The sequence below is a fragment of the Phodopus roborovskii genome, unplaced genomic scaffold (genome assembly GCF_943737965.1).
Source record: "Phodopus roborovskii unplaced genomic scaffold, PHOROB, whole genome shotgun sequence".
NCBI classification, from domain to species: Eukaryota; Metazoa; Chordata; class Mammalia; order Rodentia; family Cricetidae; genus Phodopus; species Phodopus roborovskii.
This window is the reverse complement of record NW_026125489.1, coordinates 6,815,928-6,834,722: the sequence shown is the minus strand read 5'-3', so window position 1 is coordinate 6,834,722 and position 18,795 is coordinate 6,815,928. Positions and strand designations below refer to the sequence as shown.

At 45.9% G+C, this 18,795-nt stretch overlaps 1 protein-coding gene across 1 annotated transcript in view; it reads right to left on the bottom strand.

Annotated features, from left to right (window-relative positions):
• Positions 1–1,358: 1,358 nt before the first annotated feature.
• Positions 1,359–18,795, bottom strand: part of Msrb3 (methionine sulfoxide reductase B3) — a 105,854-nt gene continuing 88,417 nt past the window's right edge. The window contains exons 6-7 of the mRNA XM_051176177.1: positions 11,139–11,236; positions 1,359–4,456 (exon numbers count right to left, since the gene is read on the bottom strand). Of these exons, the coding sequence (XP_051032134.1) occupies positions 4,286–4,456; positions 11,139–11,236 (269 nt within the window). The 3' untranslated portion in view covers positions 1,359–4,285. The remainder of the gene's footprint in view (positions 4,457–11,138; positions 11,237–18,795) is intronic.

Here is an 18,795-nt window from a genome sequence, read left to right as displayed (position 1 = left end):
ACTTACAGTTTCAGAGGCTCAGTCCGTTATCATCATGGTGGGAAGGATGGCGGCATGCAGGAAAACGTGATGGTGGAGCTGAGAGTCCATTATCTTGCAGGCAACAGGAAGTTGACTGAGACACTGGGTGGTGCCCTGACACAGGAAACCTCAAAGTCCACCCCAACATTGACACACTTCCTCCAACAAGGAAGACCTCACCCACTCCAACAAAGCCACGGCTCATAATAGTGTCACTCCCTACGAGATTATGGGGGCCAATTATATTCAAAATCCCACACCAATATTGTCTATAATTAGTCATTTTGTTACTAAACTATGAAAAATGTTATCTATATATGACATTTGAATAAGAATGGCTCCATTGGCTCATATGCTTGAATATCTGTTTCCCAGTTGGTGGACTGATTAGGAAGGACTAGCAGGTGAACCCTTGTTGGAGCAGGTATGTCACTGTGGGAGATTGAGGCTTAAAAAGCCCTTGTCATGAGCTCCCCCCCCATCTGCCTGTAAATCAGGATGTAACTGCTCATCTACTGCTCTGACAACATGTCTGCCTGCCACATGGAGCATGGTCTAAACCCTCTGAAACTGTAAGCCAGCCCCCAACTAAATGCTTTCTTTTAGGGTTGGGGGTTTAGCTCAGTAGTAGAGCACTTGCCTAGGGAGCACAAGGCCCTGAGTTTGTTCTTCAGCTCTGGAAAAAAAAAAAAACCAACAACTTTCTTTTATAAGCTGCCTTGATCACAGCAACAGAACAGTAACTAAGACGATATACGCATATACATGTGTATGTGTTTATATATACATACATATACATACATACATGCATGCATACATACATAGAACCTTTGAAGGACTCTCACACTGTAGCCCGGGCTATATTGGAACTCACGAGGTAGTCTAGACTGACTTCAGTGATTCTCCTGCCTCAGTGTCCTAAATTCTGGGATTGCACAATGCACCGCTACTGTCCCATGACTTTTAAATGTGAAAACTAATCTGTGAGCTTGGGGACCTCTGTCCTTCTTTTTCTGGGGACCGCCCCTAGCCTGTGTAAGTGTTGGGCATCTCACCAGAGCCCAGGCAGCATGACAACAGCCTGCAATCTCACATCTGCAGTTACCACAGTGGCAATTTCCGAAGCATGTTTTAGCACAAGCCTTGAGGACTCTCAAGGCCTTCCCTGTGACTTGGGGTACAAGGACCCCCCAAGTTCCAAAGGCTGGAGCGGAGGAGAAACCTTTTAGGGCGCAAAGAGCAGATGGCTGGTAGGGGTAGTCTACTTCGTCATTGTGCATGGTGGGCAGCCATGCTGGAAGGTAGCCAGGTCTTCAGGAGTCAGAGAAGAGAGACACTCTTATAAAGAAACTTTATTACCTAATTTCTGTATACAACAAATATAGGAAAAGGCCTTTCAATGAAGGTTTCATGTCACTTTCCAAAAGTTTTAAATTACTGGGAGAAAAGTTGTTAAAAAGCGCTCTAAGTCAAGAGTCATACACAGCCTTCAAAACAAATGGTACTAGCTCTCTTGGCTTCTCATATTGAAAGCAAGGCATTTTAAACAACACAGGGAGGCTCTGTCCCCCATTGCTACGTCATTTGCGTTGAGAGTTTAAATACACAAAAGTGAAAAGTTTGAGTACATGAATACAACTTATGCTGCCGCCTCCTTCCAGTCTCTTCGGCATGCTCATATGGAGACACTTCCTGCCTTCCAGCACATCTCTGCATTGCCCTGCATTGCAGTGGGAGCTGGGAATGGGGACAGAGAAGCCAGTGTGTCCCTTGTGTTAAAGCACAGAATTCCCATGGATCACATGCACCTCGCCATACTGCCTCTGTTCCCTGCACGTCATATCCTTTGACAGTAGATCTGGCGCTTGATGGCTGATATTATTGCTCACTGACATTTTAGCAATATATTTCTTTAACATAAGACAGAAATATAATGAAATCTGATACCACTTAAGCCCAAAAAGCAATCTGGAATTAAACCAAGTGCACATATCTTTCTTCTTTCCTTTCTTTTCTCTTTCAATGGATATTATATATATTTTTTAAAAGTTGGTGCTGGAAAAAGCTGGATTTTATTTAAAAAGCAAAACAGTAAAAGTTAGAAAGCAGGGTTCCTGTGTGTGTGTGTGTGTGTGTGTGTGTGTGTGTTTAATGCTATAGTACTGTAAAAATGAAGGAAGAGCAACAGCCCAAGTCTCTGGGGAGGAAGAAACTCCTGAATTATTTTCTTTGTCTCCTCCAACACTAGGGCTCATATCCAAGGAGCCCTGGGGAGGCCACCACACAGATGGGAGTGTGCAGGAAGGGATGTGTGTGTCTCTGAAGGATGGATGTCATGCTGTACCAATGCCACGTGAGACCCGTGTCTGTCCTTAGCCACCGCACATGGGATCATTCACGGTGCTGCAAAGACTCCTACAGTGGTCTGGATGCCCTGGGTTAAAATTTCCTCTTGTTTCTAGAGAAGAGCAAAGCCTGTGAAATCCAAAGTGGTCCCAGGCTTGGTTGGGTGGGGACTAATATTCCTTCACTTTCCTGTGTGTCCATGTTAAGAGCATGGGTGTCTCTAGAACCGTGTGGTGATGAAGACTCACCAGAATGCCAGGATCTCCGGGAGGAACCCTGGAGAAGCCCAGAAGCTTCCAGACATGGTTCTCACCTTCGCTTGTCCAGCTCTCTGTGCTCACTCCCCATTGTGTCTACAAGTGTTGAATGTCCCTTCTCACCATTTGTCTTTAGCGCTTATGAGGAAAGATGCCAGTCTTCATTAAAAAAAAAAAATTAGAGACATAAATATCTTTTAAAGGTGAATTTCAGGATCAGTGTTCAAAATCACGATGCTTATTTGTGAGACACGATACTCACCCTGGTTACAGCGCTATTAACGACTATCTCCCTTGTTCAGCTCTGTGAAAATCTCAGGCAACCACGCAGAGCCTCACAAGCAAAACCTGCCATTTTGCTACGAGAAAAAAGTCTGGCTTTTGGTCCCTCTGCGTCTTCCCTTTGAGGACACCTGCTCTGTGGCCTCTGAGGTGATTAAACCAGAGCAGTGTGATTTTACAGCACTGATCTAAATTGTATAGTGATATAGTAATTTTGCCCTGAGAATACCAATATATCTTATAAGAGTCCTATTGTGTATATGAAGATATAGGCACAGTGAGGTTAAATGGCTTGTCCCTTGTACACACAGTGAAGTGTGGAACTTGACCTTGACTCTTCTGTCTGAATGCCCAATCTTTCCACAGGCATCCTGTTGCTGTGTAGGAATTAGGGTTAGGTGTGATACCTGTAAGATTTTTCACAGCATGGGATTATTTAGTATTTGAGACTTCAAGAAGACTTGGTCTTCTCTGATCTTTCTCTTTTCTGCCCCATTGATGAAGTATGTTGTCCCTAATATTTTATTTTGCACTGGGGAATCTTCCAAAATGCTCACCCAGATGTAGTTCTCACAAGGTGTAGAGAGAAAGGCTCACAAAGGCAACAGGCAGGCGGTCTTCCTTGTGAGCTTTGGACATGAGGGGGGGGCAGCATTTTACAGTTGTCTTACATTCCACTGTTTTCAATGGAAAGTAATATAAAATAAAGACCTGCCCACGAGGTAATGTTTACGTCTCTGCGGCAACCCTCAGAGAGCCCTCTCAGATCTGGTAACAATCTAACATAAGGAACAACTTTAAACCTTCACACCCTTTCAGTGAGAAAAAAACCTTAGCTCAGACTTTCGGCAGAGACCAGAAATCTAAGACATCACTCCATCTTTATCATAAGGCCACATGTCTGGATGCCCTGCCTTCTCCAGCTCTGCTCCCTGCCCCTGGGCACCAGCTCTCTGATTCCCCCTTAGGAGATCAAACAGCTTCCAGCTCTTAGTCAAAAGGGGAGAGAGAACCCACAACAAAATTGAAGGGAGGTCTGTGCCCAGAGAAAACAACACCAAGGCTACTTAGAAGCTTGTGAAAGAAGGCCACAGAGCTGCCTCCATTTGCAAGGCCTACACACAGTTCTTTACCTAGTCAACAGTAGAATACATGAATGGGCAGAACTCCTGGGAGAGAGAGAGAGAGAGAGAGAGAGAGAGAGAGAGAGAGAGAGAGAGAGAGAGAACGATTTCAATAGCACAAGCTGCCCTTATAGCTTCTGAAAATATACCTCTGTTAAGAAAAACCTTTTTTTTTTTGGTTTGAATTTTTTGTTTGTTTTTGTTTTCAATCAGCTGTGCATTAAGAACACTTGGTTTCCCCCACTCTCCCCGATTCTACAGCTCTGCTCTGTCCGCTGATGCTGGGCTGCTGCTCGGTCTGCCACCGCCTCCTTCTGCCTCACCGCTGTCTGTGGGGGTGAAAGACAAGGAGGCCGAATTGATGCAGTATCTTTTGCCGGTCGGGCGAGGTCCATCGTCAAAGATGTGCCCAAGATGAGCACCACACTGCAAGAGGAAAAGAGCGTTTAAGGCAGACACTCGCACAGAGGAGGCTCTGAAGGGGAATGCGTGCTAGGCAGTTCAAATGGATGACAGAAGGCATCCTGGACCATTTCTAATCTGTCTGTCAATAGTTGCTGAGATGGTTCCAGGCAGGCTTTGTACCACATGCCGAGAATGAAAAACACTGGGACTGTGCACTTCAGAAATCATTTAGGAGACACTGCGTGTTTTGATATGCGAGCTCTCAGCCAGCTGGAGGACCACTACAGGAATTTCTTGTATGGAATTGACCCTTGATCTCCCCTTGTAACAAACAGGGCAGAGTGAAATCTCTTCCCTGCCTGGCATGACTTTTGGCTTTGGATGGGTGAGTCTCAGATATGCAGAAGTCCACTGTAAAAGATACTGTTTAACTGGCCATGACGGGGGCCATGGTTGTTTTCATGGGCGGTAAAACTTAACATCAGCACCGGATGTGCTTGGAACCCAAAGAAGCAGTGGCAAGACTCTGGGGATTTATGTCATGGTCACCAGAGCTGCAAGTGTAGTAAGTGGAAAGTTCCCAGCCCACACAGTTGCTTTTTCCTAGCTTCCAATAGGTAGAGTGACACACTGCCCCCCCATGCCCCACCCAAATGAACTAAATATGTGGACAAGAAAGAGGCTATTCATCAAAATGCCAAGGAAGGAGAGAGGCAGAAGGAAGGACAGTTGTGAGTATAAAAGACTGGATGAATGGATGCTGTGGCTGGATGCAGTAGCTGCATGCTGTGGCTGCATGCTGTGACTGGATGCAGTGGCTGGATGCTGTGGCTGAATGCTATGGCTGGATGCAGTGGCTGGATGCTGTGGCTGCATGCAGTGGCTGGATGCTGTGGCTGCATGCTGTGACTGGATGCAGTAGCTGCATGCTGTGGCTGAATGCTATGGCTGGATGCAGTGGCTGCATGCTGTGGCTGCATGCTGTGACTAGATGCAGTGGCTGGATGCTGTAGCTGGATGCAATGGCTGGATGCAGTGGCTGCATTCTATGGCTGCATGCCGGATGCAGCTTCTTCACAAAGGCTAGCTACTGAATAAATGCTCGTGTTGTTTTTGAAGCTGAGTATATTTATAGTCGGTGACATGTGTCACATGTATACATCTCCAACTTCTCAGCCGGGTCAGGGGAGGTAACAGAGGTATCAGATACCATCTCCAACAGGCTTTGGGAGCAAAGAAGCCAATGGTTGGACTCAGTGGTTTCACAGACTTGGTTTCACAGACTTGTTTAGTTGGTAATGACGGAGTACCTGTTACATGCCAGGTGCTGTAATTTAAAAAAGTGGCGTGAGAGAAAGAGATGCCAGGTGATAGAGCTCAATGTGGAGGGTCTTTTCTTTTCCTTTTTTTTTTTTTTTCCAATCGGGAAAGGGAATGGGAAAGGGGGAGCGAGGATGGGGAAACAGGGACAACAGAAGAGAAGAGAGAGGCAAGATGGGGGGGTACGGGGGACAGAAAGGCAGGCTGAGAAGCAGAGAGAGAGGGAGAGGAACAGGCAGGGCCCTTTTGAAAGGGAACGTAGTGAATGTGCACAGGCGGTGCTCTTAGTGGCTGCAGATGAGGGCGCATCCTGTCAGGACCCCAAGGGCAGGCCAGTGCAGATGCCTGAACACTAACAAGAGACACTATCCTACTTTCAGAAGATTTGGGCAAGAATCCTGGCCTCAGAGCACTTTCCTGCCAGTAGGAAACACAGACAATACGCAAGAAAGTCAGTGGCGCAATAGAACGCAGCTAAGAAGAGAGAGGACAGAGAAAGCATCACGATTTCCGGAGACACGAGCGAGGAAGTGACCAAGGGAGGGAAGAGGGAGATGCGGGCACTTCCATACAACGTCTCTACTCCAGTCATGGAGCTGCTCGCGAAACTCTTACAAATTAAGAGGGCCATATGGACTGGCGAGGGACTGGGGTTACCCTACACCTGCAGACGGTGAGACAGAAAGCATGGAGGATGCTTATCACAACAGGAATGCCTCTAGATGCCTGGGGTCTCGCGTTCTTTTGGAAGGTGCTAAGCTCCACATGGGTGTGTTCTCTAGTTACTAACAAACAGCACCACAGCAGTGTTGGCTCCGCAGCACGTCCATGCTAAAGGTGCATCCTTGCATCATGCTATGTCCATTCACTGAAGAACAGAAAACGGACCCCAAACTGATTAGATCAGTTGCCTGGAAAATATGAAACAGGCCTACAAAACAAATCTTGCATTATTATTATTATTTTTTTTTTTTTACCACTTTCTATGCAAGTTTGGGTGATACCAAAGATGACAGCTCAGATTGCTTTTCCTTTCTATAAACAACCGTGGCCAAATGTGCAGGGATCAGCAGCTGAGATGCACTAAGAAAGCGCCCCACACACTGGCCCTGCGAACACAGGAAAACACTGCTCTCTGCCCGCCAAAGCATTCGAGGAGCAGGCAGACAGGAGCTAGCATTCCCAGTGACTGGTGCACAGTTACTGATCTCATGTGCAGACCTGATACTTGGATCACTCAGCATCTGAGAGGGGAATTGTGCGTATAAAAGCCTGAAGTGGGGTGTGTGCGTGCGCATGCGTGCGCGAGCACTTCCGCATGCATACACAGACAGTAGTTATTGAGAGAACACAGCTTGCTGGGCAAAATAAGTGAAGAGAAGAAAAGAGTGATAAGGATAGATTGTTAGAAGTTACGTGGTCTTCACTTCCTATATCATGTTTTCAGAAAAACAAATGATGGTAATTCAATCTGTTGGACCAAGTTGACTTTTCAACTTAGTCCTTTTATTTGCTAATTAGGAACCCGCCCTCTGATTAACCAGAAAGGGAAGTTCCGCCTCAAAAAAGTAAACGACAAAGGTGACATCATGGTACCTAGCACAAGATGCTCTAGCGCAGTGGTTCTCAACCTGTGGGTCACAACCCCTTTTGGGGTTCAATACCAAATATCCTGCCTATCAGATGTTTACAATTATGGTTTATTACAGTAGCAACAAAAATGATTGGATGTTTGGGGGTCACCACAACATGAGGCGTGGCAGCTTTGGAAAGGTTGAGAACCACTGCAAGGCCCACAGGACGCTGGTTCCCTGAGAGTAGCATAGGTGATCATGTCCATCTCTGCCACCGCATTGGTGTCTGCTATGCATCGCCTGTTGCTTCTATGAAAGACTAACCACCCGGCAGGCTTCCTTTCAGGGTTAGGGGCCTGGGCTTGAGAGTACACAAGACAAAGGGAGAGAGCGCACATGGAGCCCATTCCCGCCAGCTTCTAGCCAGGCCAGAGGCTGGGATGATGGATGGAAGTTGTCAGTGATGCATTGCTTCCTTAGCGGCCTGCGAGCTCTGCCTCCCTAGCCCCAGCCAATTGGCAATGCGCTGGGATCGCTCGGCACACCTGGTAGTAACTGAAACAAACTGGTTGCCTGATGAAGAAATCTCCGAAACCTGCTGTTAGTGATTTCATCCCCGATAGAATCTCTCCTGTGTGCTTCCAGAGTTTTGGTGCCTATGCTGCTCTTTATTTTACAGGGAAACACTGCACCTGAGCACTCTAGGCTTCACTCCGTAGGTGCACGTGGAAACAGTTCAAAAGGAAAGAAACAATTCTCACGGGAGTCCTTCCTCCTGTAGGCTTCCCTTCAGGAATGTTCAGGGAGAGAGCCTGTGGAGAACTCAGAGAAAGGGCATCCTAGACAAGAGACCAAGACCCAATTTAACTTGAGTCCTTAAAGACTCGCTGCAGGTCTGAACCATGGGTCTAAGGAACACAAACAGTGCATTCCCCACAGCGGTACAGCGCTGCAGTGATGGATTTCCCACTGTCCTAGAGGCCTTTCTCTCCTCTGCTACAGGACTCTTGCCCTTTTTTTAACTGTCAGTTTCCCTGAAGGGTTTGATCTACAGCATGAAGCACTTTCAAAGCTAAGCTTTTATACTTGGGCACGGAGGGAAAGGGAAAAGAGTTTTCAAAAGGAAAGCAATTTACTTTGCCATTTAGTACTGTTTCCTCCCGTGGTTCCTCAGGACACCTGTGTGCAAGTAGGGGCCCTGTTTCCTCTGCGCTTGCAATATTAATCTTTTGTCAAGGAAACGATTGTGAAGTCACCAGGTTAATGCTATGCTTTTACTGAAAGATCAGGAAGAAGAGAGATGGGTGCCTGAAGCCCCACTGTGAGTCATGGGTGTCTTTAATCTTAGGCAATATAGGAGTTGTCTGCAGAAGATTAATAAGGCTTGGAGTTTTACTAAAAATTGCTCAACTTTTGAAACATTCTTCATGTCCATTGGTATCACCTTTCTGTTGATTTGGTTAATGAGATAAATTAATAATGTTCTAAAACAAATTTGAGGGACTCTACAAGAGGGCTCGGCAGTGAGGTCAGCACTACAAACAGACTGTCACTTGAGCAATCTTGGATCTGACGGTTTCCTTCAAGATTATGAAACAAAGCGAAGTCATTTACTAGGCCTGCACTCACTCCAGATGTAGAATTCTGACCTGAATTTTTTCTGATATTACCAGGAAAGCCTGACTTCATTGGACTATCTGTTGCTAACCATGAACGCTTACCTCTTTGACTGTCTTTAAGCCCCTAGCAGAAAGCGGCTTACCAGCTGGTGGGTTGTGTGTGTGTGTGTGTGTGTGTGTGTGTGTGTGTGTGTGTGAGAGAGAGAGAGAGAGAGAGAGAGAGAGAGAGAGAGAGAGAGAAGGTGCTACTAGCCTTAAGAGAAGTTTACTGGTTACCATGTACCTACATCACAAATTTCAGAGTATCATCCTGCCTGCCTATAATATAATCTTTTATCAAAAATTTTAGATTCTTGAATAGACAATCTCAGTTGATTCCAACTTAATTAAATTTAATTAAAAATTGAATCACATTAAAGCAAATGCTGGGGAATTATGGGGTTTTTAAACATCTCTTACAACTTGGTCTTTTGTAGTGTCCATCACCCCCCCCCCCACACACACACACACACACACACACACCCCTCTTTAACAGAGTGTTCTGGAATCAGATTACCTAAATGCAAATCTTAGCTCTGCCATTAGAGCTACACAACTTTACCTAAGCAACCGCCTTCTCTGGGACTCCGTTTCCCCAACTGTAAAATGGGGGAGAACAAGGTTATTATGCTCATTAACCAGAAGAACGCTGGGCAATGATGCTGTGTAGGCAAGCAGGACAACTAGAGTTTCTGGGGAGCAAACCCAGCACACTAGAAAGTTCCACTGTCATCTTAGACCTATTTCTCAGAGTTGGGCAAACTGAAAACATGAGTTAAATAAATGATGTCTTACGATTTTCAAGGGCGAGGGGGGGGGTCCTCATACATGAAAGGTGGTATACTTAATAACCAAGAACAAATTTGTAGACAGTATCATCTACATGTATGAAATTGATAAAGCACAAATTCAGTAATAAAGAAACCCAGAAATTCATCAAATAGTCAAGTTCAAACAAATATCCTTCCCTCTTGACAATAAAAACACCACCTACTCTCTGAGAATCTTGCACCTATGGAAGATGAGAAGCTGGGCAAAGGACAGGCAGAGGAGTCCCAAGGAAAGCCCACATGGCCGCCAATCTGCCCCTGAAGATGCACAATGGTACCTTTCTTTACTCCATCCCTACAAGACCATCTTCCAACAAAGCAATCTTGGGTACCAGTAAATGTGAGTACCCCGGCCCTCAGAGCCCTTCTTTCTGGGCAAATACAAACTAGGCTATTTACTGTAGAGTATGGCATGGCTTCCTCCATACTGGCATTTCAGCTGTGGCTCTCGGTTAGCCACAAAATACCAGTGAGTTTCAGTCTCTCGACACATTCACTCCTGTCACTTCACTCTCAAAACATTTCCACTTTCTTCCATAGAGGCATTCGTTTGGGTACAGAACTAAACAGAGCATCCTTGGAAACACGGGCAAATATATGCACCAGCACAAACCCAGAAAGAGCTGCCTTAGCTTGTACTTGCCTTTAACTAGCCTACCACTAGACTTCCACTTCTGACGGCTTCTCTCCAACCTCTCTACCCAGGAAAAAGGCACGTCTGAGACCCTCTCAGACTGTGTTTGGATCACAGCCATTAAAGACATTATGAATAAAGACTGGCTAACAGAACACTGCAGAGGAGAAGCTATGCAAGGCTATATATAATGAAATCACCGTAGACCTTGCAAATGCTGCCTCATTCATCACTATAGGAGGACAAATGTAAAAAAAAAAAAAAAAATGCCCCACCTACCAACCAATGGCTGTTTAATATTGTTGAAGCCAGTGACTGACACAGGGTTAGTCTTGTTAAACACCTAAAGATGGAGGTACGCCAGGCGGTGGTGGCACACACCTTTAGTCCCAGCACTAGGGAGGCAGAGGCAGGCAGATCTCTGAGAGTTCGAAACCATTCCGGTCTACGAGAGCTAGTTCCAGGATCACCTCCAAAACCACAGGGAAACCCTGTCTCGGGGGGAAAAGAAGATGGAGGTATCGTCCAGACTTTAAACATGATCCAGCACAAGTGTCTGTCCCTCTTGTGAGCAGTCCTGTGTTCTTATCACCGCATGTGCATACAGTGAAGAGCCTCTGAAAGTGTTTGCTGCACAGAGCGAGCGAGTGGAGACCCATGCTGGGGATGCAGGTGGGGTCAACTCACCTGAGAACAGCTTGTCTCCACCCTGTGCATCCCATAGGAAAAATCGTCTGTGAGCTCGATGGCCTCAGAGCTGATCACGTCATGAAAGGAAGGCCAACCTGGAGCAGAATGGGCACATGGGCCAAAAGGGAGGAGACAAAAGCTTGGGTTAGATTCCAGTCTCGGAGACGATGAAGCAAATGAAACAAAAGCCTTAGCTGTGACTAATGCTAGGCTTCTTTGACGTGGAAGAAAGGGTCAAAGCCAGGAGATAGGATTGCATAGACGTTTAACCCTTTCGTCACACGGAGACACCGCAGAGCTGAGCTAGCGTGCATTTCCCTAGAAGGCCGGCCTTCCATCACTGGTAGTTTCTGAGAGCATCTCAGCATTTCACAGGCTCTCTGTCACCACCCTCTCTTATCTTCAGAGTCATGGCTTAGATGCGCGGTTAATCTTCCACTGTGGCAATTTCCAAAACAACCGACGGATCTGGATGTTACCTTTTCCAGCCATTCCACAGTTCTTTAGAAAATTACGCTTTTCTGTTCTTAGTTGGATGGTTACCCTGTCAACTATCTAACTTCATTCCTAGTCTAATGAAGTTACCATCTAACTTCATTCCTAGTCTAAAGTGTATCTGGTACCCAGCCTGTGTCTTGTGAGCAAACATCACTTCCTAGGAAAAGCTCAGAGCGCAGCATGCCCAGGCATCTAGAGATCACACTATCTCTCAAATAGTATCTTTCCCTCCAATTTTCATGCATTCTAATCATTTTTAAACCACATTTTAAGAAACTCTTGGTGAGTAGAGCACACTTGGAATACACAGTTGGGTTTGTTTGTTTTGGGTTTTGTAACATTTCTTCCAAAGATGCTTGAGGCCCTTAAGTGAGGAAAGAGGTTAGGAGGCAGCTGAGCGGCTGGCGTAACTGTTATTTCCTCTTTCAGGGGCCATTTGCTCCCACAGAAAGGAAATGCCACTTCAACACGGGGTGTTTCGCTTTAATATACACACTGAAAGAAAGCAGTATGCAGACCCCAACAACAGGATTTTCCCTCGGAAGCTAAACTCCTCATCCCCAGACCCCACATGAGTACAGGCTGCTTTTTACAATCATTGCTAAAACACTTCCAGTTCCTTTATGTGAACCTAGGACTCCTGACCACCAGGAGAGCCTAACCCTGAGCATCTCCACTCTTCACTGTAAGTAACTCATGACTTAGTACACTCAGAACTCAGAAAAGACCTGGACCACATGCTAGGCTGCACCTTTGGCTTTTGCAATGGCTGTTTCACACATTCTTAAATCACCCAAGTGCCGACTGCTAGCCAGGGTAAATTTCATGGTGACATTTAAGGACAGTGATAAATGAAGTCATTTATCCGGAAAAGAAAGAAAGCGTGGTGGGTTGGCCTGTTTAACCCTTCCGCGGCGGGACACATTTGAAAGTAGCTTAAGGTACCTGATACCAGTAGGGGGTGGGGTTAGAGTCTTTGGGACTTGACTCAGTAGTCCAGGGTGACAAGATGAGATGCCACCGTTTCCTGCTTCTAAAAGTCCAGACAGGAATTGAGGCGCGGATGGATGTGCCCCTCCCCCCTCCCATGCCACTCTGCTTCTTATCCACTGTCATCTTTTCTGTTTATCCACTCCTGAGATTGGCCAGCATGCTTCCGTGCCTTCCTCCTGACTAGGTGATAAGTGCTGGCAGGCAGTGTAAGCTCACAGCCTCACAGGTCAGAGTGCAGCGTGGGCACCTAGCGCCCTAGTTTCCAGGAAGCGTACAGTAAGGGAGTGAGTGAGCAAAGCACACTGCGCGCACGCGTGTGTGTGCGCACGCGTGTATGTGTGTCTGTATGTGTCTGTGTGTGTGTGTCTGTGTGTGTGTCTGTGTGTGTCTGTGTGTGTGTGTCTGTGTCTGTATGTGTGTGTGTGTCTCTGTGTGTGTGTGTGTGTGTCTGTGTGTGTGTGTCTGTGTGTGTGTGTGTCTGTGTGTGTGTGTGTGTGCGCGCATGTGTGTCTGTATGTGTGTGTGTCTGTGTGTGTGTGTCTGTGTGTGTGTGTCTGTGTCTGTATTGTGTCTGTGTGTGTGTCTGTATGTGTCTGTGTGTGTGTGTCTGTGTGTGTGTGTGTGTCTGTGTGTGTGTGTCTGTGTGTGTGTGTCTGTGTGTGTGTGTCTGTGTGTGTGTGTCTCTGTGTGTCTGTGTCTATGTGTGTGTGTGTGTGTCTGTGTGTCTGTATGTGTGTGTGTGTGTCTGTATGTGTGTCTGTGTGTGTGTGTCTGTATGTGTGTCTGTGTGTGTGTGTCTGTATGTGTGTCTGTGTGTGTGTGTCTCTGTGTGTGTGTCTCTGTCTATGTGTGTGTGTGTGTGTCTGTGTGTCTGTATGTGTGTGTGTGTGTCTGTATGTGTGTCTGTGTGTGTGTGTCTGTATGTGTGTCTGTGTGTGTGTGTCTGTGTCTGTGTGTGTGTGTGTCTCTGTGTGTCTGTATGTGTGTCTGTGTGTGTATGTGTGTGTGTGTCTGTGTGTGTGTCTGTGTGTGTCTGTGTCTGTATGTGTGTGTGTCTGTGTGTGTGTGTCTCTGTGTGTCTGTATGTGTGTCTGTGTGTGTATGTGTCTGTGTGTGTGTGTCTCTGTGTGTCTGTATGTGTGTCTGTGTGTTTGTGTCTGTGTGTGTGTGTCTCTGTGTGTGTGTATGTATGTCTGTCTGTGTGTCTCTGTGTGTCTGTGTCTGTATGTGTGTGTGTGTGTGTCTGTATGTGTGTCTCTGTGTGTATGTGTGTCTGTGTGTGTGTCTCTGTGTGTCTGTGTCTGTGTCTGTATGTGTGTCTCTGTGTGTATGTGTCTGTGTGTGTGTGTCTGTGTTGTGTGTGTGTGTCTGTGTGTGTGTCTGTGTCTGGGTGTGTGTCTGTGTGTGCACGCACACGCGCGTGTATTCTTGTAGGCCTCTGAGATGTGCCTTAATAATAACACACATACCCTCCCTCTCTCTCTCTCTCTCTCTCTCTCACACACACACAGATACCCAACTTATTTTGCTCACTGCAGGTAGGATTAAGCTCTCTGCACAGAGAGGGACCTGTTTCATTAGGAACATGGGACAGCAGAAACAGGCAGGGCATTTAGGCCACTCATTTAGCAGGACTTTTGGGGAGAGAGCAGACGATACTGACACGAAGAGTAGCAGAACCAAAGGCAGAGTCTGACAACTTGGCATTAGCCAGGGCTCCCTCCCTTTCCACCCCACTTACTCCTCTGCAGGAGGCTGAGAGGTCTTTCATTTGAATTCGCTACTGGGAAGGAGGTCCCATGCTTTATGGAATTGGTTTAATGCCCCCTGTAGATAGTCTGACCATGGCATGGACTTTGCCGCCAAAGCTGATAATGAAGGAATAATAAATACTAATCGTTTTCGAATGTCGAAACTACTCAAATGGAAAAAAAAAAAATCCAAAAGCCATGATGTGAGTCGATCTAGCATGGAAGCTATATAAATTTTTATTCATTTACTTAAACCAGCACAAAGACAGAGCAAACTCAACTTACCCTTATGCAGCAGTGATGAGGGAACTTAATTATATTTGAGTATCTCATTCAAGTGATCTGGTCGGCCATAAAGATATGCGCTTCGTCAACCTGAATTAAAGGTTCACAGAATTTTCCAGAAGGCCATATTTGAGAACAGAGCATGATAAAAGGGGTAAAATGGCATGGAGGCTCTCAAAGAAATTCCAACGGTGCTGGGAAACTAATGATGCTTGTACGGTTCGTTTGTCGTTTACTATGCTATCACATTGTGACGGAGACACTAAAAATAAATCCACAGCAACATTTCAATACTCCTCGCACTGACAGCGCCCTTGTGCCCCGTGGAAGAGATGAAGCTCTAAAAATCGGATGTTCAGTATGCCGTTCAAATCTTAACCAGGGGAAAGCAACAGGAGAAACAATGCCTGTGGTCGGTCACACGTCTAAAGAGGATGGAGGCCACCTTCCCCTAAAGAGGATGGAGGCTCCCTTCCCCTAAAGAGGATGGAGGCTCCCTTCCCCTAAAGAGGATGGAGGCTCCCTTCCCCTAAAGAGGAAGGAGGCTCCCTTCCCCTAAAGAGGGTGGTGGCTACCTTCCCCTAAAGAGGAAGGAGGCTCCCTTCCCCTAAAGAGGATGGAGGCCACCTTCCCCTAAAGAGGAAGGAGGCTCCCTTCCCCTAAAGAGGATGGAGGCCACCTTCCCCTAAAGAGGATGGAGGCCACCTTCCCCTAAAGAGGAAGGAGGCCACCTTCCCCTAAAGAGGATGGAGGCCACCTTCCCCTAAAGAGGAAGGAGGCTCCCTTCCCCTAAAGAGGAAGGAGGCTACCTTAACAAAGGAAAGCATCAGCTGTTCTGTTCTGTTGTGTCTCTCCGAGAAGTGCATTGCACCAGAAAGTGAATCCATCAGGAAGGTACCTACGTCCTTGCAGACAATCAAGCTAAAGAGGACCATCACCCAGGAATAAATTGTCCTATGACAGGGAACCCGGAGTGATGACAGCACTTTGAAAGCGGAATTCCCTCATCATGTGAAAGTATTTAAAGGAGGGACTCTTCAACTGCTGTAAAAATCCTCAAAGGAAGCCCTGCCCCCACTGCTAATAACAAGGAAGGTGCTTCAAAGGACCCTAGCCAAGGACTGAAGCAATCTGCCCCTTGTTGAGAAAATTATCTTGAGCAAGAGGGAGGGGGGAGGGAAGTGTGTTTATGTCAGTTTTGACATTAAAGAAACATCATCTCTCCTCCTTTCTCTAGGCTTTTCTCATCCAACAAAACATCATTTGTTTTGGATGTGTTCCATACACTCTTAAAAAGAAAAGTCGTAGGAAAACCCATATAAACAGTGGGCTCCCTCCACGTACACACACACCCCTCCCAGCCCACCCCTTTGTTTCTATTCGATGAGGCTGGATGTGGGCCTATTATCATTTCATTTCAGAGAACGTAGACTGCACTTTTCAGATCACAGCCTACGCGTGTCAAGAACGTCTTATTTTTAATAAATATATTCTCCCCTGGAGGGCCTCTCATCTCAAGATAGTAAGCAAACGCAGTGACTGCAGGGAAGACGGACAACTTGGAATGCAACAGTTCCGCCTCAATTTCACTGACAATCAGGTCACTTTATCTGAAGTTGTATCTTAATTCTTCTTGTGTATAAAAGGGGCAAATCCGGGACACACTCATTGAGATCTCAGACCCAAAGCAAATGGTCCAAATGATTATCACTAAGCTGTCCCTTGGTGGTTGCTGTCTACACGAGGGCAGATGTCTCAAATGACAGTAAGGCTAATTATTCCACCCGCATCCACGAGGCAGCTCGATGCAGTTGCTTCAAGTCTCTACGGAACATGCAACTCAGCAGCAGCCTGTTAACAGCTCCTCCAGCAGTGTGGACAAAGCTTAGAGTTTTCACTTCCAATTTCTTCCTAGGAAAAACCCTTCTCAATTTCCCAGGCCCATGTCCTCATCTTTCCTTTCAAAGAATTAAAAAAAAAAAAAAAAAAAAAAAAAAAACCTAACTTAAAATTAGCTATAAACAAGTTGAATGGGATGCCTTCTGTGCTGTGTCCACAAATTGTGACCTTAAGTGCGACCTTCAGTTCTCGTCTCTTAGCATGGGTGAGATGCGGCGTCCACCCCCCCCCCCCCTGCACTCTTCTCTTAGTCATCACCCAGGGTTAGACCTCAGAAAGGAGCCTACATGACCGACCAGTCAGTAGACAACACCCAAAACTTGCACAAGAATTTACTGAATTGAAGTGCAATTCCAAAAATGTTATCTGAACTCAGACTAACCTCGAACACACTGAATTCCAGCTGGGCATGGGTGATATTTAGTAATGACGACTTTTATTTGGGCACAATATTAGTTAAGATTCATATTTTTAGTGTCCACCACATCTCACAGCTCTACACGTCTAGATATTTCAAAATTTGCCAAGTTTGGGGTTTTCTATAGCCTGAATCTGGTCACCTCCCTGACCACAGTGTTCCTCCTTTGCTAGACCAAGACAAATAATAACAGGTCTCCCACTGACAAGAATTGTTTGAGGCTTAGGTCCCTAATCCTTGCCAAATTGTTCACTAGAACTGACATTTCCAGTGTAACTTTTATCTCATTGTTTTAAAAGGATAGCTCTCAACTCTCCTTCAAAGACTCCATTTGGCTGCAATCTAGTCTTCCAAAAGTATTAGTAATCAACGGAATAGATGCATGCAGCAGAAAAATCACAACACAGATGGCTCATCATGAAACGTTTCCTTTCAATCCCCCACCTACCTACAGGCATTCATGATTGATAGTTTTCCTCCTCAATTCTTTTTTTAACGGTGCTTATTCTAATATCTTTTGATTTGCCCGCTTCAAACCTGTGCTGTTTAATACAGTAGTTCCTAGCCACTTTAAGGTAGCTACCTGTCAAGTCCTCAGCAGTCAGACATGGCAGATGATGGCTGTTACAGGGGCAGCACAAACACTCACAGAACGTTCTTACCATGGTTTCCCCCAGGATGGAAGACTTCTACCACTAGACAGCGTCATTTTAGATGTTTTGAATTGATTTCTACGATGAAAGATACAGACTTGGTATCCCTGTCTTCACTAACCTGCCCATTTCCAAGTTTATATGTCTACATTATTTTTCCTTTAAAAACTTCATTTGCAGATATCTGCCCCGGGACCAGAGTATGAGTTCAATAACGTCAGGGAATTTGTTTTGTTCACCACTTAATTTCTAACCATCCAGCACAGCACGGTGCCTACTAACACAAACAGTACTCCGGAATACCATGTGATGAATGAGGAAAGGGATGTGTGGAAGATTTGTAATTTGGGGTGATACTGTTCGGTTCCCACTTTTTGAAAGGACCTGAGCACCCTCGCCCTGCACCTGCTCCTCACCCATCCCCATCACCACGTATAACCAAGCCTCCTGTGCTTCTCTTTATATGCTACAAGTTGAAACGGAACAAGCAGTGTCTGTTTGCTCTACATACATCCCCTTGCTTACGATAGAGCTAGAGCAGTAGGCTGGCATTTTCTTCCCCCAGGTTGAACTGTCAAATTCTTTTCCCTCCCATCACTGTAAATGTATGCTCTCCACCATGGAGATACAGGAGCGATACAGGAGTTTTCTATCATTCACCATTTCAATCTTTTAATTTGAAATTTAAAATGTTCTAAGCATAAAAATATGCAGGCTACTAGGTCCCTACTACTCACATGTAACAGAGTCCGGCCCTCTTCATCTGTGCCTCTTGATGGCTTGAAGACAACCATTCTATGGACTACTCCCACATTCCTTTGGATCCATGAGCGCCTACATCCACAGACGATCTCCACCTACTCAAAGTCTACAGAAGTGAGTCACATTGTGGTCTATCTTCTGCTGACTCATTTTTCTTAATATTCCTGGTCTCTGGTTGTTCTTTCTGAACAGTGTCATCTAATTCCATAAATGCAATGCCTTTCAAATATGTCTAAGAATATGAATGACAGGGTTGTCTGATTTTAAATGCCCTGAGATATGGCCCCCCGCGGCCCCGCCCCGCGGCCCCACCCCCCGGAACGACCATAATTCTGGTTTTATGCATTCATGCTCCTGGTTCTCTTCTCAGTTCTCTGTTGATCCTACAGCACAGT